The sequence below is a fragment of the Lathamus discolor genome, chromosome 8 (genome assembly GCF_037157495.1).
Source record: "Lathamus discolor isolate bLatDis1 chromosome 8, bLatDis1.hap1, whole genome shotgun sequence".
Lineage (NCBI taxonomy): Eukaryota > Metazoa > Chordata > Aves > Psittaciformes > Psittacidae > Lathamus > Lathamus discolor.
In genome coordinates, this window is record NC_088891.1 from 15,224,757 (window position 1) to 15,246,607 (window position 21,851).

The following is a 21,851-nucleotide window of genomic DNA, read 5'->3' on the forward strand; positions in this document are numbered from 1 at the left end:
CAAATGGTGACAGGAAGGCAACAGGGAAATAGGGAAGGAAAATTTAGGGCTGTACAGGCTGAGGCAAAAAAGAGGGAGAAAGAGACAATAAAGCAGGAGATGGAAAAAAAACCAAAAAAGATGAGAAGCTGAGTAAATGTAAGGGCAAATCAAAGAATGAACAACTGAACCATGCAGGCTGTAAAATGAAATAGAATGAAATTAAGTGCATGAAGCGCAAATATTCGGATGGTGATCAAGGATAGAGAGCAGATGCTGAATACAAGTGAGAGCCAGAAACACAACAGGGATTAAGAAAATCTGTCAGAAGATTTGGGTAGACCCTCATTCAATTCATATTTGGTTTGATTTGAGTAACCATCCCTCATTTTCATTTCAGCTTGTTCACTGGGAATATGGTATATCCCACAGCAGATTATTTTATCAAGAGCTGTTGCTGGTGTTTGCTTCTTGCTGCTTTTTTAATCAGTACGAATTGGGCCTGTCATCCAGGCAGGTCCAGGATATAAGTGTTGTGACCTTTGTGGGAGAGGGTTTGTTCTGCCACTTTAATGTGTTTATGTTTGAAATCTATGCTCAGACTTATGGTCATCCAAGCTGCCCACATCTCAGAGTACACCGTATCTCTGGGAAGTCTTGTGTTGCTGTACATTGTACTGTCATTCCCTGTATCCATGCTGCAAGGGGGAAAAACCCTCAGGAAAAAGAATCAGTGTGCTGATGTGTAACTTCTGCTTTAGGAAAGGTCATTATATAGCAGTTCAGAGTGGTACAATGAGCAGCAAAAAGAAACAGGCAGAAAGGAACCAAGCCAAATAAAAAGGTTTCTCTCTCATAAAGTATTAAGTACAGATACCATATAAAACTTCATTTATGAGCTGCTCCCAGTCACAAACCATCTCCAGATTGGCAGCAGCACCTTTACCATACTGCTTTTACTAGAAGCTCTCTTCCTTCGGTACTGTACTTTCCCATATGAGCTTGAGGGGAAAGTAATTTAGTTTAATAGCAGCCACCCTCATTTTGAAGCAGGCTTTGATTTAAAGCCGGAAGTAATTAAATGTAATGAAGCCCTTAGCTTCTGCACTAGGATCAGACCCATGTTATTCACAGCCATACTTACATGTCCTTGTTGCTAATGTGTCACTAGTCCTTTTTTTCCAGTCACTGTGACCTGTGTTTTTAATTCCTGCTGTCCAGACTGGGCTACAGTATCTGTGAAGGTTAACAGCTTTACAGAATGATCTGAAAACAGAGGAAAGGCTCATCTCAGGACTGGGACGTTTATGAGATTTCTGCTTATGATCTAAACACAGCTTTTTGTGCTCTATTTCTTTTGTTGGTTTATTCAGCAGTGGACCATCAGTTCCCAATTCTAAATGAAAGACTTCAAGACAATAATTCCCAAATTCTTTTTCAACAGCAAAATTAAAAATAAAGCTTGCCTTTTAAAGTTACTTTCATACTCATGACTATTCCTTCTCCTCCCTCCCCCCCATCAATAATTCAATTACATTTTTCTCTAGGTGTTCCTTGTGTGTTCTCTGTGTGTTCCTTGCTCATCTTGGTATCTACATGGCTCCTTCTTCTTTCTGGCTTGTTAGCACCTTGGGGCAGGGAATTTGGAAGCTTCCTGAAGTCACTGGGAATTGTACCATAGGCTCGAACAGGGACAGGCTTTTTTAACCTTGTGGTAACAGTAACTAAACCAACCTCTCAGTGTCCCTTTCAACTTACCAAGATCCAAATATCAGACGTAATGTGTGACAGAATCCCAAAAAGAGGGTCATCAAAACAATCGAATCATACAGGAATGCTGTGGGATCCACCCGCCAGTGTAAATAACTCCGTGACCTTAGTTTCATTATTCTTCCTTTCTGATGTCAATAACTTCCCACCATAAAAGTGTACCATGAAATGGAAGACATTTGAGAAGTCTGCCTACTGGCATGGCTCTCATATTCAGAGGTTAAGTAAAAATGTATCTTCCAGCAATATCAGTGTATACATTTATATGCAGTGAGGCCGCAAAATTACTTTTATTTTTAGTTTTTTAGAATGTTCTATCAAAAGCAAGATCCTTCAAAGGGCTTTTACTGCAGAAATTCAGGAGAGCAACCTCAGCTTGCTCTCCCCCCCCCCTTCACCCAATAGATCTTGACTTGTCAATCCTAGGAAGGGATATTTTGTCTGTATTGTAGTGATTAATAAGGCAGAAATGTAAAAGTGCCACAAACTCTGATCTCGTTGCTCCTCTAAATTGACTGTGTTGATAAGTTTCCCCTTACTAGGGGAAACAGTCTAAACAACAGTAAGAGTTTCTTCATGCAATTACTAGAGAAATATGGTCCCAATATTTTTAACAAGCAACTTTACAAAAATTACTCCATTAGGCTGAGGAACTGGCTTAATAATGTGTTATACTGCTGGGGTCAGCAGGATTTTATGAGTGGCCAATACCCTATTTTGGTGTCCAGTGCCAAACTGGATATTTCCTTCTGAAGTTAGAGGTGAAGTATGCAAGTAGATAGTATGTGCGTATTCTGGTGTCCTGTTTGAAAACTGAATTTTCGTGACAGTCTTAGTGAGGGTTGACATTCATGTTGACTGCCTGTTACGCTGCAGGTTATTCTAACAGTCTCCTTGCTACTATCTTGCATTCCTTTACATTATTCCTTTACTGAAACAGGTAAGTCTCTTAACTTGCCACTTTAAAGCAAAGCTGTGATCAAATGGTATTTGTTTAGATGCTTATAGAGGGCCAAGATCATGTCCTTCACAGTGGCACAGTATTAAGGTTAGTTTCAGGTCAAGAAATCTATAATGATTGTACTGTAGTCCACATTTAAATTAGTTTGGCTCACTTATTTTGTGCCTGCTTGAGATTACAGCTCCCATAACATAGAACTGGAAAGATGGCATAGCTCTGCAAGGCATAAATGTAGCTCCTAGATGCATATTCTATAGTATTTATTTAGTATATAGCCATTTAGCCATGCACCCCCCTCTCCTTTTTTCTTTTCCTGGCACAGGCCATACACTTTAAATAGACTGTAAACTTTCTTTAGAAAATACATGAAAATACTCTAAGTTAATAAGGCATCTGTAAAGCAAGAGCATTCCACCTTTCCAGGTTTGGAATGATCCTTGCAAAACCTCATTTATTTCCTGGCAGACTTCTATATCTTTTGCATACATGCAGAACAATTACATTTCAAGGAAGGAGCTCTACTATGGCCTTGTTACTTGACAGATCTTATTGTTTCTTCCATCATAGGTAGAGATACATTTCCAGTTCAGTAGATCTTGGAAGATCATTCAGAGGAATAACATCAAAGCATACCTTTCATAGCAGTGGAAACCTTTGTCTTTGAGGCATACTTTGCATCTCTTAAGAAGTGATAGCTATGCTCTCCACAAGAACACACAGTAATTGCTTATCTGATCTCCTGTAAACATGTCCCCCAGCAGGCTCACTTTCCTGTCCTCTAAATATAGGAAGGCTCTGCTTGCCAGGCCAACGGGATGGGCCCTGGGCAGCCCCTGACTGCCAGAGCCCCATTTGCAGCAAGGTACAGCAAACATCTCTGTGTTCACTACAAGCATGGCAGTGTATGTGGCCTGGAAGCACCCCTTTCTGATTTCACAGTAGACCTGTACCATGACTTTGTGCACAGTGTGAATGGCAATTACAGAACAATAGATAACATGCTGTTTCAATCCTTTCATCCTCCTTACAGAGAGCTGGATGTGCCTTGGGTATTGCAGGGGCAGTGCACTCCATGGGCCACCCGCACCTTCTCTGCCCCCTCTAACACAGCAGAAGCTATTGGAAGCTGCAGGGTTTAGGAACCTGCCTGAGCTATCAGGGGAATACTCTGCTCTCTGGTGCAATGTGGCTGCCCTCAGATGGGCAGGAACCCAGCCCAAACCTGAAGACCATACAGCCAGAGGCGTAGGCATTCACAGTTTTAAGTTTGTGGGTAGTGTTGAGCTTTCAGCATAGTGTGCCAACTTTCACTGGTTTTACTAATGACTTGTTCTCAAATTTACAAATTTTATTATGTTATGCTAGAATTTGTGTAAGAAGAAAGTATTTTTTTAAACCCCTGTGGATTTTTACATGTTAAGCCCCTATGGATTACATACAATATAATGACACAGCATGTATAGGTATAGCACCTGCAACATATTCCTGAAATCTGTCATGAAATTCCATGAAGTCATAATGTTTTAATGAAGTGAACACATAGAATGGGTAAATACATAGGGGAAAATAACAGCACATCCAGTCATATCTCATCCCACCTGAATAATTTTATGTGAAAAATTGTGTTTATTCAAAAGCAATTTACATTTTTATGAAACTACTTTATGCCTTTCATGAAATGCTGCAATATGCACTACATTTCACAGCAATATTTGTGGTATACTTCTTGTTACAGTCATGACATTGGCTACAATCTGTTAAATGTACTAAAAGTTGCAGTCACATGTTAAATTTAATCTGATGAAATTAAGTTTGCCATATACAAAAGCAGTTCTTAAAAATGAATGTATTGTCATATTTCACAGTTACCATGAACATCTATCTTTACTCCTCCAACCTGGAAGGCAGAAATGTAATCCAAACCAAGTAAGGAAAAATAAAGCCCAACCAGCTCCTGTTCTCAAAGTAGCAACACAAAGCACCTAAAAATACTCCTCTGTATGAGCATATTTTCTCAGTTTGGAAAAAAAAATCATCCCCCGGTCTCCTCATAGCACATGTTGAGTTGTCGAAACTTCTTGCTTACTGCTCAGCTTTCCACCAGCTGCTATAACCTCAGGGAGGTAGCTTTGGCTGCTTTGTCATGAGAAAGCAATGTATTTCTTTGAGGTCTTTCCTGCATGGCACTGTCCAACTACCTGGGCAAGAGCTGCTGTGCTGGGAGGGGCGACAGGAGGAGGGCCATGCTGTGTCAGGGGTTTCTGCTGCCATGCCAGTCTGCAGGGATGGCAAGTGGTTCTTGGTGTAGCTGATGGACTCGCAGTGCCAGATCATGGCCGCAGCTTCCCACTGTGGCCCTGGCCTGGTGAAGCTCTTCACCTATCCCATGTGCGTCCTGTGCTGGAAGTGTCACCCTGCCCTGCACCATTGCCTCGGTGTGTGGGGCTCGCACTTGGGATTCAGTGTGGTGCTCTGGAAGGAGAAGGTGTGCATGGATGAGGGACACAGGGAGGGGTAAGTCTATTCTTGCAGTCTGGCTGAACTGAAATGCCACTGGGCTGCTCTTGGAAAGCTCATTAGTGGCCTGGAGCACATGTGGCCTCAGAGGTGACTCTGCCATGGCAGAGATGCAGAGAACGGCCAAGGAGAGGTGCAGGAGGCTGAGCTCTCTGCCATTGTTTCACAGGCAGCATATGGGCCTGGGCCCAAAAGATGGGAGGGATGTGTGGCCTGGGCACAGGAGAGGCTTAAACTGGAGTCTTTGTTCAGGTCATGTTGTTGTTTTCCAAAATGAGCATTTGGCCTACAGCCAAAGGGGCTTTATAGCAGAGAACAGCACATCTTTAATAGCGCGTCAGCAGCGGTAAGAGTAATAGGAGAGGGGTATGTCTGTGTAAAGTAACTGGAAAGCAGGGGACAGGAGTGTTGTGTTTTCTTTGACTAGGGAACTCTTCAAGTTTTTGGAAGTGCAAACTCCGAAGAAGGTTTCGGCAGTAGGCCCTCAGGGGACTTGTCACAGCGGGTCCTGGAGCAGTGAACTAGGGTGCAGACGGCTGAGCAGGTGCTTTTCACCTGATCAGGGGCTATGTGGTGCAGATGATGAAAACAGTGGTGATCCGTTACAGCATATTTTAAATGTACATGTGGATCATGTGTTTTCTGACTGCCTAAGTTTTCTGAAAACATTATAAGTCATCTTATACCTGTGTCTGCTTTAGGTATTTTAAAGAATGTACTGAGTAGTTACATTTCTTAATGGCAACTACATGCAATCCCACAACTGATATTTTCACAATGATACAAGGCTGTCAGACCTGTTAAAAAATATCCAATCATCCAATCCCATTAATAGGTGATATTAAAATCATATAAGTATATGATGCAAACACTGTAGTTGTTTTCCCTGTTTATAGCAGTCCTACAGCTGTTGCTTTGCTGGGATTAATTTTTCTCCAAGGAGTTTCAACACTGTCCTCCCCAGTGCATTATGAGAGCCTGTAATGTCATGTAATCGGGGCCATATTATTTTTGTCAAAATCTCTGGGAGTGATGTAAGAGGAAAAAGGAAACTAGCTAACTCCCAATCATTTGACCAAAGGTTAAATTAGTCTTGGCCTTCTCCCAGCTGGACCTGAGACTTTTCAGTCAAACATTTGTTCTGCCCTGCTCAAAAAAATTTGATGTCTTTTCTTCCTCTGTGTTTTTTGTTTGTTTCTCTTTACCAATGTCACATGTTTTCTTTAGTGTTATGCCCTTATTTGTTGTGGAACACATCACTGGGACAACAGATGTCACCTACTGGAAAGTCTGACCTTTGGTTCAGAATTCCTATAGATGCCATAGGCATTAAGATTAAATTTTAAGCAGGTCGTATTACACTGTTCAAGAAAACTTGTAATTGTTATTGTGTACAGGAGCTGCACAATTTCCCTCCAATCCAGTCCAAGTTGCCCCAAGCATGGTCCTTTATAACACTGCAGAAGCTGTTTATCTGCTTGAAAAATGCTAGAAAATCTTCCAACAGTGTTGTTTTGTAGGTGGTATAAAAGTCTCCCTGCAGAATATTCCAGACCATGTACAGTCTGAGAACCTTCCAGCAGTACAGAATAACTCTGTGTGTATTCTCATGTCTATTTCTATGTGCATTGATGTATACTGGTTTGGATTTTTTTTTTTTTTGGATGTGTACAAATTTAAGGCAAAAGATAAGGTTTTTGAGCTTCTTTAGTCTGCTAGATGAGAATCTTGGTTTAATTGCAAAAGACTGGTATGAAAGTGTTTTGTTCTATGTTACAAGCAAGTAATGTCTGAAAAGGTCAGAAAGAACACTAGTCTGGCATTTAAGAAGTCTGGTTGCTTATCACCATTCTTTGGTGTGGAGAATAGGTTGGGCTGCCACAAGAAGAGATTTCTAACCAGAGTCAGCTGGAAAAAGGCAGTCATGACAAGAAAAAATTATCTGATGCATCGAGAGATGAAACAGATTCAGAACAGGAATGAAGCAAGGAAATGAGCAAGAAGAGGTGTACTTGGATTAGCCTTGAGAGTTCAAGGGATGATCAACATTTAACAAAAGTTCAAACTATTTCTTCATGCATTTGACTTGTATGCTGCCTTTTAAATGCTTTCCAGTTTGTGTCTAGTTACACATTTGAAATATGGATTGACTTTTATTTGTGTAATCTATATTAAAATCCTCACTATTTTGAAAAACTGCTAAAAGTCCAAATCCCATTAAGGGCTAACTCAGTGATACATGTTTTGGCTGCTTAAAGAAGAGAATCGTAATTTAAAAATGCTATTTTTATACATTAGAGTAACAAATGTAGATATTAGGTGTTCAAACAATGAATGAAGATTATATAAAGAAATGTGATTAATAACTAAAGAATTGAATCCTGTCAAGTCCTTTGTTACCCTAATTATTGTATTTAAGTGTTCCCTATTTCCACAATGCTTTAAAAGGCAAAAAGTATAGAGGTTGTAATATATTTAGATGGTGGCAGTTTTCTTCTGATTAAACCATTTTCTGAATGATCAATTTAGATGGGAATCACTAGCAGCTCTTACAGAAACATTAAGAAGATAACTGAGGCTCTTGCATTTCAAAACTATACACAACTTACACATTGAGTTGCTACCATCTAATTCAAGCTTCCAAATAAGGTCACAAGAATTCAGCAGCAGTTTTGTATCTTTTCAGATTATTTAGAAAAATCTTTCAATTGAAGCTGCAATTAGTTAGTGTTATGTGTTGTTCTTTGCTAGTTCATGTACTCTGTACATGAGCAAAGATAGTTCAGAAGTTAATTTTCTTTTCCCTTAGTTCTGCTGGGTGGACCATGGCCACCCCATGGGAAGTAAGGGTTCAAAAGTGACCTTACAAGTTGTTCTTCTGGGGAAGAAACAAGTTGGGAGTCTGGCTGGGAGATGCTCTCCACCCTTGGGAAGATCACAGCTTGCATTGCATCACTTGTTTGCACTGGCTTGAGCATATTATTGTAGTCATGAAGGCAGCTGAATTATCTGTAGTACCTGGTACCTTCTAAGAGGCTATTACACTGTAAACAGAAAATATCAGGAGCTAAGAGCAAGCTGACTATATGTAGTTTGTTCAGTGTTAGCAGCAAAAAAGAATACTGAGACTAGGAATAAAAGAGCAGAGAAAAATAACATACAGGCTGGCATAAATCTATATAAGCACTATGTACCTGCTTAGGTGAATAAGGAATCAAAAAGTGACAAGAGTTTAGGAAAAAATGTATCATTACTTATCTGATCAGTTTACAGAATTATTGGTATTTAGGATGGTGATTATCAAGAACTCAAAATTGATTTCTGCTGTTTCTGCTTAAGTGTTTTCTCTATATTTTTCTAAAATAATAGCTTTTTAATCAAAGGCATGCATTTCTTATATTGGATTTTTCATTTGGTTTGGAGATTTATTTTAGTTTTGACAGTCTCAAGGCATTGTTGTGTCTGTGTTACAGTGCAGTTGTGTATTGGCACCTTGATGTTTAACAACAGAATTAGTTGTTAAAGAGCTTGTAATCAGGGTTTCCTGAGGGTAACCTAGCACATTGCATACACGATTATGTAACTTTGCCATCAAATCATCAGTAGTTTTGAGTTTAAAAAATGAAGCATTGAACATAATTTGAATTCATCTTGGTAAAAATTTAGTTTTCAAATAAGATTCCTAAATTAGGAACCTGGGCAAGATGGATCTCACTGTAAGCTGATATGTCTGTACTGGAGGTGTTGACACCTGCTCTGTGCGTCTGATCTCCCATTGCTGCCTTAACAGATCTAGCTGGGCCAACAGAGTCTAGAGAACAGCTCATCTCAACCTAGAGCTCTAATTATGTATGCCACTGCTTTAGCTGGGTGGACCTCTGTGAGAAATCTGATGTAGTGGTCCTTTTCTATACTCAGCTTTTCAAAGGCTTTTAGTCAGGCAACTACAAATGGATGTCCAGCACAGCCAGCCACACACTGATGCCTAGCTGCTTCCTTGAGTTAAAGCCTTGCAGATACCTAAATACCTATATAACCTAAGTTTTCAGAGGTGCTGAACACTGTCAGTTCCCAGAGAACTCAGCAGGGATGAACAGCACTTAGCTCCTCTGCAAGCTTACCTTCTGCTGTGGAGAGCAAATGCAGGAATGGGGAGAGAAAAGGAATACAACGGATTGAACTGAATGCATCCAAATAAAAAAACCTGCAGCTTGAAAGCACACACATGAAAATAACTAAATAAATATCTTACAGTCATATCTAAGTACAGTGCTTTCCACTTGGATGTGGAGAAACAGGAAACAACACACCAAAACTGCAGTAAACTGATACAAGTGCTGAAAAGCTAATTTGTATATGGTCAAGCCCTGGTGAAAGTTGATGGTATTATTTCTTAGGAGAGATCCTACACTGAGTCTAGCTATGTAAAGATGAATGGCTAGTGTGTCTCTGTGTAACAAGAAAAGTCAGACATCCCCCCCTACCTTGAAAGGTCTTAAAAGATCATTAGTTCCAAAGAATTTCAAGGGCTCTCCCAGCTCAGTTTGTCAGAAGTGAAAAGTATTTGAATTCTACAGATCTTCAGACAAAGAGAATACTTCTGTAAGAGTCTCATCAGTTCTTTGTTTATGTGTTTGCATGTATTAATCTTTCATTTACAATAGCATAAGTACAGTGTTTATATACAAGAAACACAGCTCAGGAAAAAATCAGTACCAAGCAGGCCACTGTGCTGGGAGCCAGGAGATCTATTGGTCCCAGCCTTTGCAGCAGCTTTCTCTCTGTAATCTCAGAATGAGTAGCTGCGTTTGTCAAGCATCAGCTCCTTGTCTGTAAAATGGTAGTAATAAAGATTTTCCTTTTTTCTTGGCTTTTCATCTTAGTTTTAAAACCTTCAAGGCCTAGACCAAATCTGTGGTGTTCGTAGAGAACAGTGGGGTCATGGTTTTGGTCAACTGCATATAAATAATCAGGTGATCAGTTATCACTTGTTTCCCTTTTTTTGTGCCATGAAGGAGGATTGACAAAGATGATGCAAAAGAAATCAAATATTGTTGTCCCTGCAGGCCATTGCACCTGAAATAACTTGATTTTATTTATTTATTAAATTTATTATTGATTTTATTTGTTTATTAAATAACAGTTGCAAAATGGATGCTTACCTTGTAACTGTAACTCCCTCAGTTTTTGTAACTTTGGTTTGTAGACCATCAAAACCTAGTTATGTTGTAAATATACTCCATAGGAAGTGCCCATATCTGTGTTTTCATGATGAGAGGACAAGTTTCTTTCCAGGTCTGAACTTCTGAACACCCCTGACATAAATAAGCCGCTGAAGCAAATTCATGGGTTTGGGTTTTCTATAGATTCTGGAAATTCTGAGTGCTGTGTGGGGTTTATATAACTTGATTTCTTATACACAGAGGAACTTTTCCATTTACATTTCTAAAAATAATGCCACTTAAAGGACAATTGCTGAAGGTTGTAGAAGAGGAGCTATGCAGGAGATGTGATCAAGTGCCTGACTGGGAGTGAGGCATGAGGCTGTATGAGGTGTCCTTAGTACTGGGGGGGAGGCGGGCATAGAGGAAGTGAAAGCCCGTTTAAGCCTCCCACTACCCCTTCCCTTCTGTAAATTTCATCCTGGTTTATCAGTTTTATTCTGCTCAGCAGCATCTGCAGTTGCTCAGATACCAATTTACTTGTGATTGCGACAGGAGATAGTTTATGACTCAAGCTAAAGTAAGCCAGCATGTCTTCCATTCAAAGCAGGGAAAGAGCTATGGATAGAAACCTAGCAAGCCTTTGTGATTGTTTATTTTTTATTTGAACAGTGAGTTCTAAACACACAATACCTTCACTGCTGCCTAATTTCCCAGTAAAAAAGGATTGCAGAATTATTTGCTGTGAAGGTTGATATCTATAACTGGAAAAAAGTCACGTTGGATGGTTTGAGATACGCTTGTGCAGGTGAGACCGATAATGACTTACAGAATACTGGCTACTGTGACTGAGTACAAAATGTCAGTTATGTTTGCTGCCTTGGATCTGCAGTCTAAATCACCCAGGAACACAGTTTACTGAGGAGTTACTGCCCAGAATGCCGTGTTCAATGGCAAAGCTGGAAAATACCAGCAGAGACTATATGGACATTACAGTTAAATGTTCAGCGCTTTACCTCAGCCAGAACTTCAAAGAGGTACCATTTATTCCAAGAGGAGTAGGAATTAGAGAGACAAAAGTCCGTGAGGGAGAATAATGAGGAGGAAAAGTTGGTTGTCCTGAAACTTTGTATAAAAAAGACAAATTGGAAGAAGTCTATCAGTTTGTTTTTCTTTGTCAGGCACAATCTGCTAGAGGCTCAACACACTGTACTGCACTGTGCAATGTGGTTCTTGCTGCTGAGCACAGCTTTCACAACTAACGCATGAGATCTACCTTTATTCTTCTGAGCTTTGTGTACAAAACAGCTGAGAACAGCACTTGCAGTGGCTTTGGTTTGGTGTCTGTGTTACTACCTCAAAGAGAGAAATAGTAATACAAAGGAAAGCATGATTTTTTTTCCTACTTAATTTCTAGAAGCGGCATGAAGTCTCTTGGTCAGACCATTATCCTAAATCTTTTAGAAACTTTCAGCAAAATGCCCCCACTCAGACAGATTCTGCAATCTGCAGTATGAATTTTGCTTGAAAAAGAATGGGGCCCCAAATGTTTGAAACTGCATGCTAGAAGGCTGGCTGGTAATTAGTCTTCCCAGAAAGGACATTGTAAAAACAAATCATTGATCCATTTGTTGCTGTTCTACTGAAGAACACAGTTAGTTAAAGGAGCCTCTTTGCCAAAACCCTGAGAAATTGCTTAGGATGTTCTGTGTGTTTTTAAAATAGAAACCAACTAGCAACCCAGTTTTTTAGCAGGGCTTTGCACCAGCCCTTCTACAGTGCATGCTACAGGGGATATGTGTCAAGTCCACTATAGGGAAGAAAGCAGCTTTGGCTTTTGCATAGGAAAGAGCTGCAAGGTGATTTGAAACGCTAAGAACAGTATCTGTGGTGATTTTGTCATTGTATTTTTTATGGCTGCTGAATATGAAATTAACTTAAAACATTTGTCCCAGAGCCTTGGCTATGAAGTCACTACAGATGCAGGAGGTGAGAGCATCTTTCTGGGTCTTCTTAAAAGGGATTGGGCAGCTGGAGTCTACTGCCATTTTCCCATTAGAGCAATCTGAAATGGTGGTGTTAGAGGGGTTCACAAAAGGAAATCTAATGGGAATCGTGGAGAAAGTCAAATGTTATGTATTCCCTAAGGGAACTCCTGTAAAAGTGTGTTGTACCAGTGGCATTTCCTGGGCATTTTTGCCATAAATGTCTGGCAAATCATGCTTGTCCTTGGGACGCAAATGCTGCAAGGGGAAGACTGCTGGAAAGGCAGGGCTGTAACAAAGGCAGAGCAGGAATCACTCTGGGTTTTGCTGCAGTTTCAGTTGTGGGAGTAGGTGGTTCTGCATATACTAATGTGAACAGAGGCCTGGCCAACTTAGCAGTCCACAAGAACTCTCTAGCAATGGCTTCCTGTGACTTAAGGTGTGCAGTATGCACTGTGGAGAAAGATAGGACAGATTCTAAGAAAAAAGGCCATGGCTCCAGTTAAGTTTCGTGCCAGGACAGAAGGAGCAAAGTGCTCTCAACAGACTTACTAGACTTGTCTCCTCATCTACATCAGATGTAGCAGCCACTGCAATAAGGCAATCCTGGTGCAATGCAACAGTGTAGTATAAGAGCTTTCCTTGTACTGCTCAGGAGTTCCAGGCTACTGAGGAACCTCAGATGGCAGTTGTACACATTTCTTTGGAGACATTTCTTTGGAGACAACATGTTTTTCTCCTTAATTTCACAGCCAGGATGTATTTAAGAGAGAATATGCACATGATGCTGGAAGAATAAGGCTGAAGAGTATTTGGTGATTTTTCTGGGTGAATGCTTGTTTTGAATAAAGGCTGCCTGCTTCATCCCCACAGCTGTGCAGCCTTGGCTATAGGTCATCCCATTAGCCAGCTCTGAGTGAGAGCCACTCTGTCATGATGAATAAATGAGCTGGGAGTTCTGGCAAGTGGCAGGACCATCAGATACAGGGATAATGCTTTAGCTTTAGTCCTTAATCTGCAGTTTCTTGGTGGGAGTGAGGAGTCCCTTACCATTCAGCATCCTCCCCAGAAACCTGAGTGTTTGTGAAGTTCAGAATTAGAAGCTAAAAGGAGGCCTCTCTTGCCAGGCACTGACTGTGCTTTGAGATTGGATGTCAAGTGCCAAAGACTGTGGGAGAGGTTTTTGGACCAGTAGAAAGCAGAAAACAGCAGATGCTTCACAAAAGACCGTGCTCTGTGTCCCATCTCTTGGTTCCAGGAGAGTCTGAGAAACCCAGTGGACCTTGAGATGGAGCCCTTTTGCCAGAGGAAGCAGTGCAAACACATTTTCTTTCTGTTGGGCAGCAAGAGTGAGCTGCACATAAATGTCTTGCTAATTAAGCTGCTGTAGAGAATGGGAACTGAGCCAGGCATACAAAACGTTTGGGGAAAAAAACCCAAAACGAGCTGAGTTAATATTAGCACAAGTTGTGCCAACCTCATCATGAACTATAAGGGAGAAGGAGAAGGGCTATGAAAATGAGCAAATCGTGTGTGAGCGCATATACACAAGTGTGTGAATACTTTGTAAAAAGCTAGTGGTGGATTGTTGCAAGGCCAGTTCCTGCTTTGTTACACAGATAAATTGCCAAAGGAAACATTATCCAAACAGTTCTACTTCAAAGGCAAACCGGCAAGCTTTGGGGAACTTGCGGTACTTTCAGTCTGGCCAATAACCAAGTGTAAAGTGTAAAGTATACATGTTTAGGAAGTAGGACACATGCCGTTCAAGACAGGCCTTTCCCATGCTCTCAAACCAGTGCAGCTCCATTTGATGTGCAAATACATGATGTGTGATCTGTCGTGGCAATGTGCTGCCTGCCAGCAGCACAAACATTTCACAAGCACCCTTTTGGGTTAATTCAGCCTGCTGTGTGCACAGCCTTCTTGGCAACCTCTGCAGCTGGAGCTTTTTGTACAGTCTGTGGCTGTTGGGGATACACAACCCAGGTTTATTTTGCAGGTCTTATCAGGAGACTAAAGGCAGATAAAACCATCTCACAACCAGCCTGGAATAACGGGATTTTATGTTAGGTACTTTGATTAAATGACAATACAAGGAATGGTTACAGTAATGCACTGGGGGAACATAGCAGTAATGCAGACTTCATCAATCCTTAAGGTGAATTGTCATAGCAGATGTCTCAGCCTTCCTGGCATTGGAGTCTTTGGGGCATTGCAGCTGATGGCAAGGGCCCTCCATAATGTGTTTATAAATGTCACCTGAAATCGGGTGAAATAATGTTCCCTGGAGTGCTTCCTGACAAAGCAGGCACAGCCAAAAATGTATGTACTGTGTTTGCGCCCAGTACAGGGCAGCTCTGCTGTTCGATGAAACTCACTCATCCTGTATGAACCCATGAAAAGTAATGGTGCAGATGCTCACCATAGAGCAGCACTGGATCATGAGTGCAGTCCCTCTATTCAGTGGCTTGAATGGACTTGAATTTGTTGATATCAGAAAAAAAGATCTGTGCTTTTACCGGTGCAACTGGGTTCTAGAGCACCTGTGCTAGGGGGTTAAGGTTGACCTTTAGTGAGGGTTCAGGATTTAAACTCAGCTGGCTGAACTGGTTTAGAATTAACCATTCTTATGAATGAGGGACACTCAGTGCTTTTTCTCCCCCTCTAACAGTAAGCTAAGGGATTTAGGGACATTATGCAACAGCTTTGGTGATTTAATTCAGTTGGACCAAGACTCAAGTCACCTTTGTGATGCCACTCACTGTGCTGGGATAGATTCTCAGTCGTATGTGTGTGTACAGCGTCTAGGCCTCAGTCTTAGACAACCAAGGCGCTGAACACTACCCCAGTGAAGCAGCTGTGACTGCACAGACAGCTGAACCTGTTCTTCACCACTAAAATGACTGAACTTGCACTTCAGCCAGCTGCAATAATCTGTTGCTTGTGTTAACCTTGAAATCCACTGTGTCACGTCCGGTCCTCTGAGAAAAAATTACACAAGTTCTCATTGAAACCAGCATCCCAGCACTCCACGTTGTGCTGTGTAGAAGAGGAAAGAGGGACCCCGAGCTCTAGGAGTAGCACATTCTAGCCACACTTTAGTCACATGAAATGATATCACTACTCTCACATTAGTGTAATCTATCCTTATAAATGGCCCAGCTTCATGCTGAAGTCCCCCACTTTGCTTTAGAAGTTCCTGAGCTTTCTGGCAGAGCTACACATAGTTCCCTGATACCTGTGTGCCATCAGTGGACACAGAAGATAGAGTGAAGATACAGAAAGAATTAGCCAACTCTGTGTTTTAACAAGGATGAGGCAGAAAGATGCATTTTATGCAGCTGTAGTCTAATGTGCTGAGGGAAGTCTGTTTCAATGGGTTGGGAATGCTGATGGCATCAAATAGCCACAGAGGCATTTGCTGCTTCCTGATAGATGTAGCACTGCGAGTATCAGTCATTGTGGTATGAAGCTGTTACAAGAAAAATAACTTCCTGTGTTGATGGACTCAGCATGCAGTAAATGGAGTTGTATGGAGGCAAATGTAAGGTGGTTGTAAATGTAGCTCTCAGAGCTGTAGGTGAGACCATGCAGAGAGTAATGAGTAAACAATACAGTGTATTGCTCATCATCGACTTGCTCTCTCACTAAATTGGTGTCCTGAATTCAATGTTACTGTGGGTTCTTTTTTCCAGGACAGAACTGAGAAATAAGAGGGCACTGTAGCACAGAGCTTCTGCATCTGCAAGGCAAGGTTTTTCATCCTGGGTCTGTGGGAAGGAAGAGAAAGAGAGCTCTTTGTAACAGGGCACCAATATAGTGTGAATGCTATTCAGGTAATATGAGTATCCATTGCTTTGTCTGAAGGCCACAGAACTGATGTTCTTTTAGCCTTTCTTCACATCCTTTTCCCAGAAAAAATGCACAATTACTTCCAAACTCTCCCTTTACTACACCTGTGTACAGTTTTATTGACATATTTACTTCCACCATCTGGGGCTCCACAGAGTGCTTACTTACTATGGACTGAACTTTGCTCTTTTTATTAAATGACAACACTTGTTTTCAGTGGGTTCTAGAACAACCTTCCTTCTTTCCTTTTGCTTTCAAAAAAACACCCCACTGCTTGTGCCTGTGTGACTGCTTGGAGTAGTGAGACAGGTTGCAAACAGGTCAGAGAGACACAGAATATGGAAAGTGCTAGTTGTCCACTCCCAGTCTTGAGAGGGTGTTGTCCATGTCACTAAATAAATAGAAATTAAACTCAACATATTCCTGATAACCCAGGCTTTCAGGAACAGTACTGCTTTATGAGAATGCAATTTCACTGCTATTATGAAGTTTTATTTTCTTTATCCCATCTGGTTTAGTCTGTCATGATTTATTAGTCTATTTAGTCTAGTGTGGTTGCCTGTAGAGTGCTGATTAAACCAACAGTATTATTCTGTGACACTGAAGTATAACTGTTGCTTGCCATACAATGAAGTAGCTTGGCCTTATTAACCAAGAAAGTTACTTTATCCAAATCGGCACCATTTCAAAAGAGGAATGCTGGTCCTGGCAATGAAAGTAACGCTGGGATAAAGGAACAGTTTGGGTGAGAGTTGTGCAGTACCTGGCCATGTGAATTTTACTGGCTGTCAAATAACATTCAGTCCATCCTTTCCTCCCATTTTAACATTTTAAAATTAAAGACAAGTAGAATATCACTCCATAAAAGATCTGAGTGTTAATTTAATCATCTCTGTGACTCATTGAGTACAGAAAGAAAAGGCATCATGATTTTTTTAAACATTATCCAAAACTCAAGCTGTGATGCAGCAGTTTGCAAGGGTACCCCACTGGTTCTGATGATTTCAGACCTTCCTCAATAGCTAAACTTTATGACCATGAGGGTGAGGATGAACTTTGGCTATGATCTAGATCTGCAACTCACAAGTGGTTTTCGTACAGCTGGAATAATATTCCAGAAAATGTAATTGGCCTTTTACTTCATTCACTTTTGCAAATGAAAATAAAGCTACTGTGAGAGCAGATCTTTTGCTAAGAAAATATTTCTTTAAATATTTTTATAGCTCTGTCAACAAGAAAGGAGTCTCACAGTCTAATGTCTTTCTCTAAACCTTTTTAATGGAAAAAACTTCATAGAAAATATCCTTTTACTTTTTTAATAACATATAACTATATACATGATTAAAAACTGTAACAAAAAACTGTGGGGACTGGAAAAATGTTTTCTTGGATCCATGCAAATGGTACATTTAAAATAAGGATTTCACAAATCCATGTGCATCAAATGGAGCTGCAGCAACAGTGTTGAAAAAAAATGGCAACTCTATATTATTTACCTGAAGGTACTGGGAATAGAGCACAGACACACAAGATACACAAAAAGAATACAAAAGAGTACACGGTGTAAATGCTGTTAGCACAGGAAGAGTCTTTTTTAAGTAAATAGGAGAAAAGAAGTAAAATCTCCTTTTTCAGATTTTGTATTGCAGTTTAAAAGATAACTAATCTCTTACTTGCTGTATTTTGGTTTTCTTCACTCTGACGTACACTACATTTCAAACTATATGGCATCTGCATTTAACAACTCAGGAATATTTTGATTCATTTCCATGTCTGCAAATGTACTGTCATTTCTGAATAACATTATGTATACATACTGCTTTAAAAACATACCATTTGATGTGAGTTAAAAATACAAAATATTGAGGGCCACCACACTACAGAGTGCTGGATACTCTTGTCCTGATCCAGCAGTAAGTTTAAGGACACACAACTTCAAATTTATGAGGAATTCCTCAGAGAGTAAAGGAAGTTAAGAACGCGCAGAAGTGATTTGCTGATCAGATCTTGAGTTTTCAGCAGTTCATAGTACAGACTCTGCAGCTACGGGAACTGTTACACTTGAGGCCATAATTCTGTCCTTACATCCCAGGGAGCTAACCAGTGTAGATGATTTATTGTACTTCTTAAAATAAATTTTCATAATTCTAATTTAAAACATAAAATGAAAACTCCTTTTAAAAAGGTATGGGGAATCAATGAGCTCTGCAGTTGGGAGGGAGAAAGAGATGGTGTTCAGTTTGTTAGTTACAAGTTGGAAGAGATTCTGTGGGCAGCAAGTAACAATGTAATAGGTTTTAAATACCTCACTTCTAAAACAATTTGCACATATTTTTGTCCTGGGCCAAAAAAAAAGAACAGATAAAATTGAAAAGTCGGTACCAGCCAGTAAGCTCACAAGCAACGGTAAGGGTTGCAAGTCCTCTAAGAATATAAAGTCAAGCTTAACTTCTTGTCAGGTGGGCTTTTGCTGGGTTCTTCCTGCTGTAACAAATACTTAATTCCCAGTGTTACCACGGATAGTTTAAAAGCAAACAAACAAACAGAGTCTGCATGTGCATATAGTTGTTTAAAATAGGTGAAAACAACAGTAGCAACACCAAAGCTAGACAAGCAGTGCAAGCTGAAATTATCTGTGAAGCCTTTGAGAATCTGCTCCTGATCTCCTTAACACCCTCCCACCCTGTCTGGCCAAGCTCTTTTGGCAGTCAGGTAAAACCTTTCAAGTTGCTGTAAGTGAAGGAGGATTTTTGCTTAATGCAAGACAAAAATTCATTATGAAAATAAGCTTTGAAAACGAAATCACTGTGGGTTGCGAAATTCAAATCTCACTGATAAGTATTTGGGTTTCGTTATCCATATAATGGTTTGATTCCCTCCCCAGTCTGATCTCTTTATATGAGCATACTAATTGGAATGTTGCCAATATACCAGCTTTTGGCTCATTACTGCTCTGAGTTTTTGATTTTTTTAAGAATGTCAATGTTACTTATGTTGTTCATTGCTAGTGTTTTGGGTAGAGTCTGGCTTGTAAAGCCATGATTGAATCTAGAATGTCAGTACAAGGCAGGTCTGTTTGAGAAGCCAACCTGAAAGCAGTGAAACTTCTTTATTTAAGGAAGAGATAAACGTGTGTGTGCATGCATTTGCATTTACCAGTTTTCTAGCTAGAACCGTTATTAAATGAGGCCCAATAGCAATTTTCTCTCTTGTTACGATTTGTTTTATAAAGATGTAATGGTTCTCAGGAGAGTTTTGTGAAAACATGCAGAGTTGGTTTGCTTTGGGGATGCAGTTATGTGCCCAGTATATAAGTTGCGACTTAATTTTTTAAATATATATTGTGTAACACTTTTTTTTCCTGAGTGCTGGTCTCCATAAACAACAGAGAGGGTGGCATCATGTGCTCTTCTGCACAGCGTGGTCCTTCATTTTAGGAGTTCTTCTGAGGGATCTTTATTGTCACAGTTTTAACTTCAGAATATTCTCTCAATCCACATTCACCCCTAAAAGGAACCAAATTGTAGCATCAGCTTACACAAGACATTAATTCTTTATTGAGCAAAAACCTGCAAAGTGACTCCTTGGTAAAGTTAAGATATGAGCTAAAATTTGTGGCATAGGTTTCTGTTGTTTTCTGATTTTGCACAGGTTTTCCTTTCATGCCATCTTTCAGAAAAACTGAAGTTGAAATTTCAGTTTAGGTCAACCCCCATCCCCCTCCAATGGATGGGCTCCAGCATTTGATAAGGAGATACAGACTGACATTAAACCTAGAAATACTCACTGTCCATTGATGGAACTGTTGGGAGGCATGTCCTCTGTCCTTTCCAGACCTTGAAAATGTCCAAACACCAAGACCTACACCACTGGCCAGTAAAATTACTGCTTATATTTGCACTCAAGAAAGAGAAGTTCCAAACTGAGTATTATGGAAAATGAACTCCTCCTCACAACCCTGGATAAAGATGAACTTGACTGTGCAGAATTTAATGCTAACTTCACCATACAGAGTATTTCAGGGGAATTCCTCAGAACCTCTTTGTAATAAGTATGTCTTTCAGAACGGAGTGAGGGGCCACTGTTCAAAGCCATTAAGCCCTTCTGTATGCTCTTGGTGTTGCATAGCCTACTTTGCATTTATCTCTACACCATAGATTTTACACAAAATATAACACCAGGGAAGAAAGTCACTTCATTTGGGCAGGAATGCCAGTATTTACTAGTCCATTTCATTCAACGAGCCTCATGCATGATACAACGCTTGATGTTCAACTCAGACTGATGATTCAGGAGGCATTTTAAGGTTTATCAGAGACTACATACATGCAAGGAAATACATTAGTAAAGATTTTATGACAAGTGAAAGGATCCCATTGACTTGGACCACTCCACCCTCAGCCTTCAGTAGAAAGTGTTGGATTTGTCTCAAAAGAATGACCAAAAACTTTAGCTATTTAGCAGACTCGGCTGAGCCACCATTCCCATATGACTCAGTGGAAGCTGTCATGAGGAGCTGCATGAAGCCCAATAACTAATGCTGGTATCTCTGTGTGAACACTTCTGCTTGATTCAGCAGGGTTGCAGCTTAGCTCTATACACCTGTTGGATGCATTTCTGCAAGTCACAAGATGACCTGGCATACACAGTATGCTTTACCTATGTTCTGACTGCCAGCTGGTTTCTTATTCTGGTCTGTCAAACAAAATGAGATACATTTATTGTTTATTTCTTCAGCTCAAGGCTTCAGGGCCTTACATGTTTGTTTTCTGGCCAAAAGTTTTGATGTGGACAACTGTGATGAATTCTAAGGCAAGTATTCTTCAAAAGTTAAAAAATTGCTCTTGCTGAATAGCGAGATGGGTTACTCCAGACATACAGAGTGGAAGAACCAGTGTGTGTTCAACTAAAGGTCTCACTTGTCCCCACAGCCTAATACAGGGAAGCAGGGAGCAGTAACATCCTGTTCTATGGCTGCTTTGGGCCTTTTTGGATGGCACTTTGGTATCAGGGTGATAATAAGGGTTGTGTATGTGAAAAGGAAGGAGCCCATGGATCAAGTTTGCACGATGCTATCTCTTGGTTGTGTAGATGTAAGGGAAGGGAAACAAACTGCTCTTCCAAAAGAAGTATTACACACTTTCTTCCGTTCCAGAGATAAAAATGATAAGGAAAAGAATTATAACTCCAAGCCATTCTCCGACTTGCACTTCTTTTGGGGAATGCAACTATGCACTCCTGTATCTCAGAGCTATTCAGACAATAGAATGACACCTCCTCCCCTTGAAGATGTGTAAATGTAAAAAAAAAATCTCTTAGACTGCTTACAATATTCTTGTATTCTTAAAGTAGTTTTAATGTGAATCAGTTATATTGTGTACATAAGTTCTGGTGCTCTACTGTTATGTGCATACCCTGCTACATGTTGTGGGAGTGTGAAATGAGTGCAGCAGATCTCAACTTCCTGTGTTCATTTTTTACCCCATGTGTTATAAAAATCTGTGAAATTAAATGCAGGAAAAAAACAAGTCCCAAATAATACAGTGCCAGCACAGGCAGCACAGTGACACAATTATGATTCGACTGTAGCACAGTATTAGCTTAGCAATAACATGCATATGT

At 40.3% G+C, this 21,851-nt stretch overlaps 1 protein-coding gene across 4 annotated transcripts in view; it reads right to left on the minus strand.

Annotated features, from left to right (window-relative positions):
• Positions 1-19,319: 19,319 nt before the first annotated feature.
• ALDH1A2 (aldehyde dehydrogenase 1 family member A2) overlaps positions 19,320-21,851 on the minus strand; it is a 103,732-nt gene continuing 101,200 nt past the window's right edge. For all 4 annotated transcript variants that reach the window (XM_065688361.1, XM_065688360.1, XM_065688362.1 and 1 more), the window contains one exon: positions 19,320-19,735. In XM_065688361.1, coding sequence (XP_065544433.1) covers positions 19,663-19,735 — 73 coding nt within the window. In that variant the 3' untranslated portion in view covers positions 19,320-19,662. The remainder of the gene's footprint in view (positions 19,736-21,851) is intronic.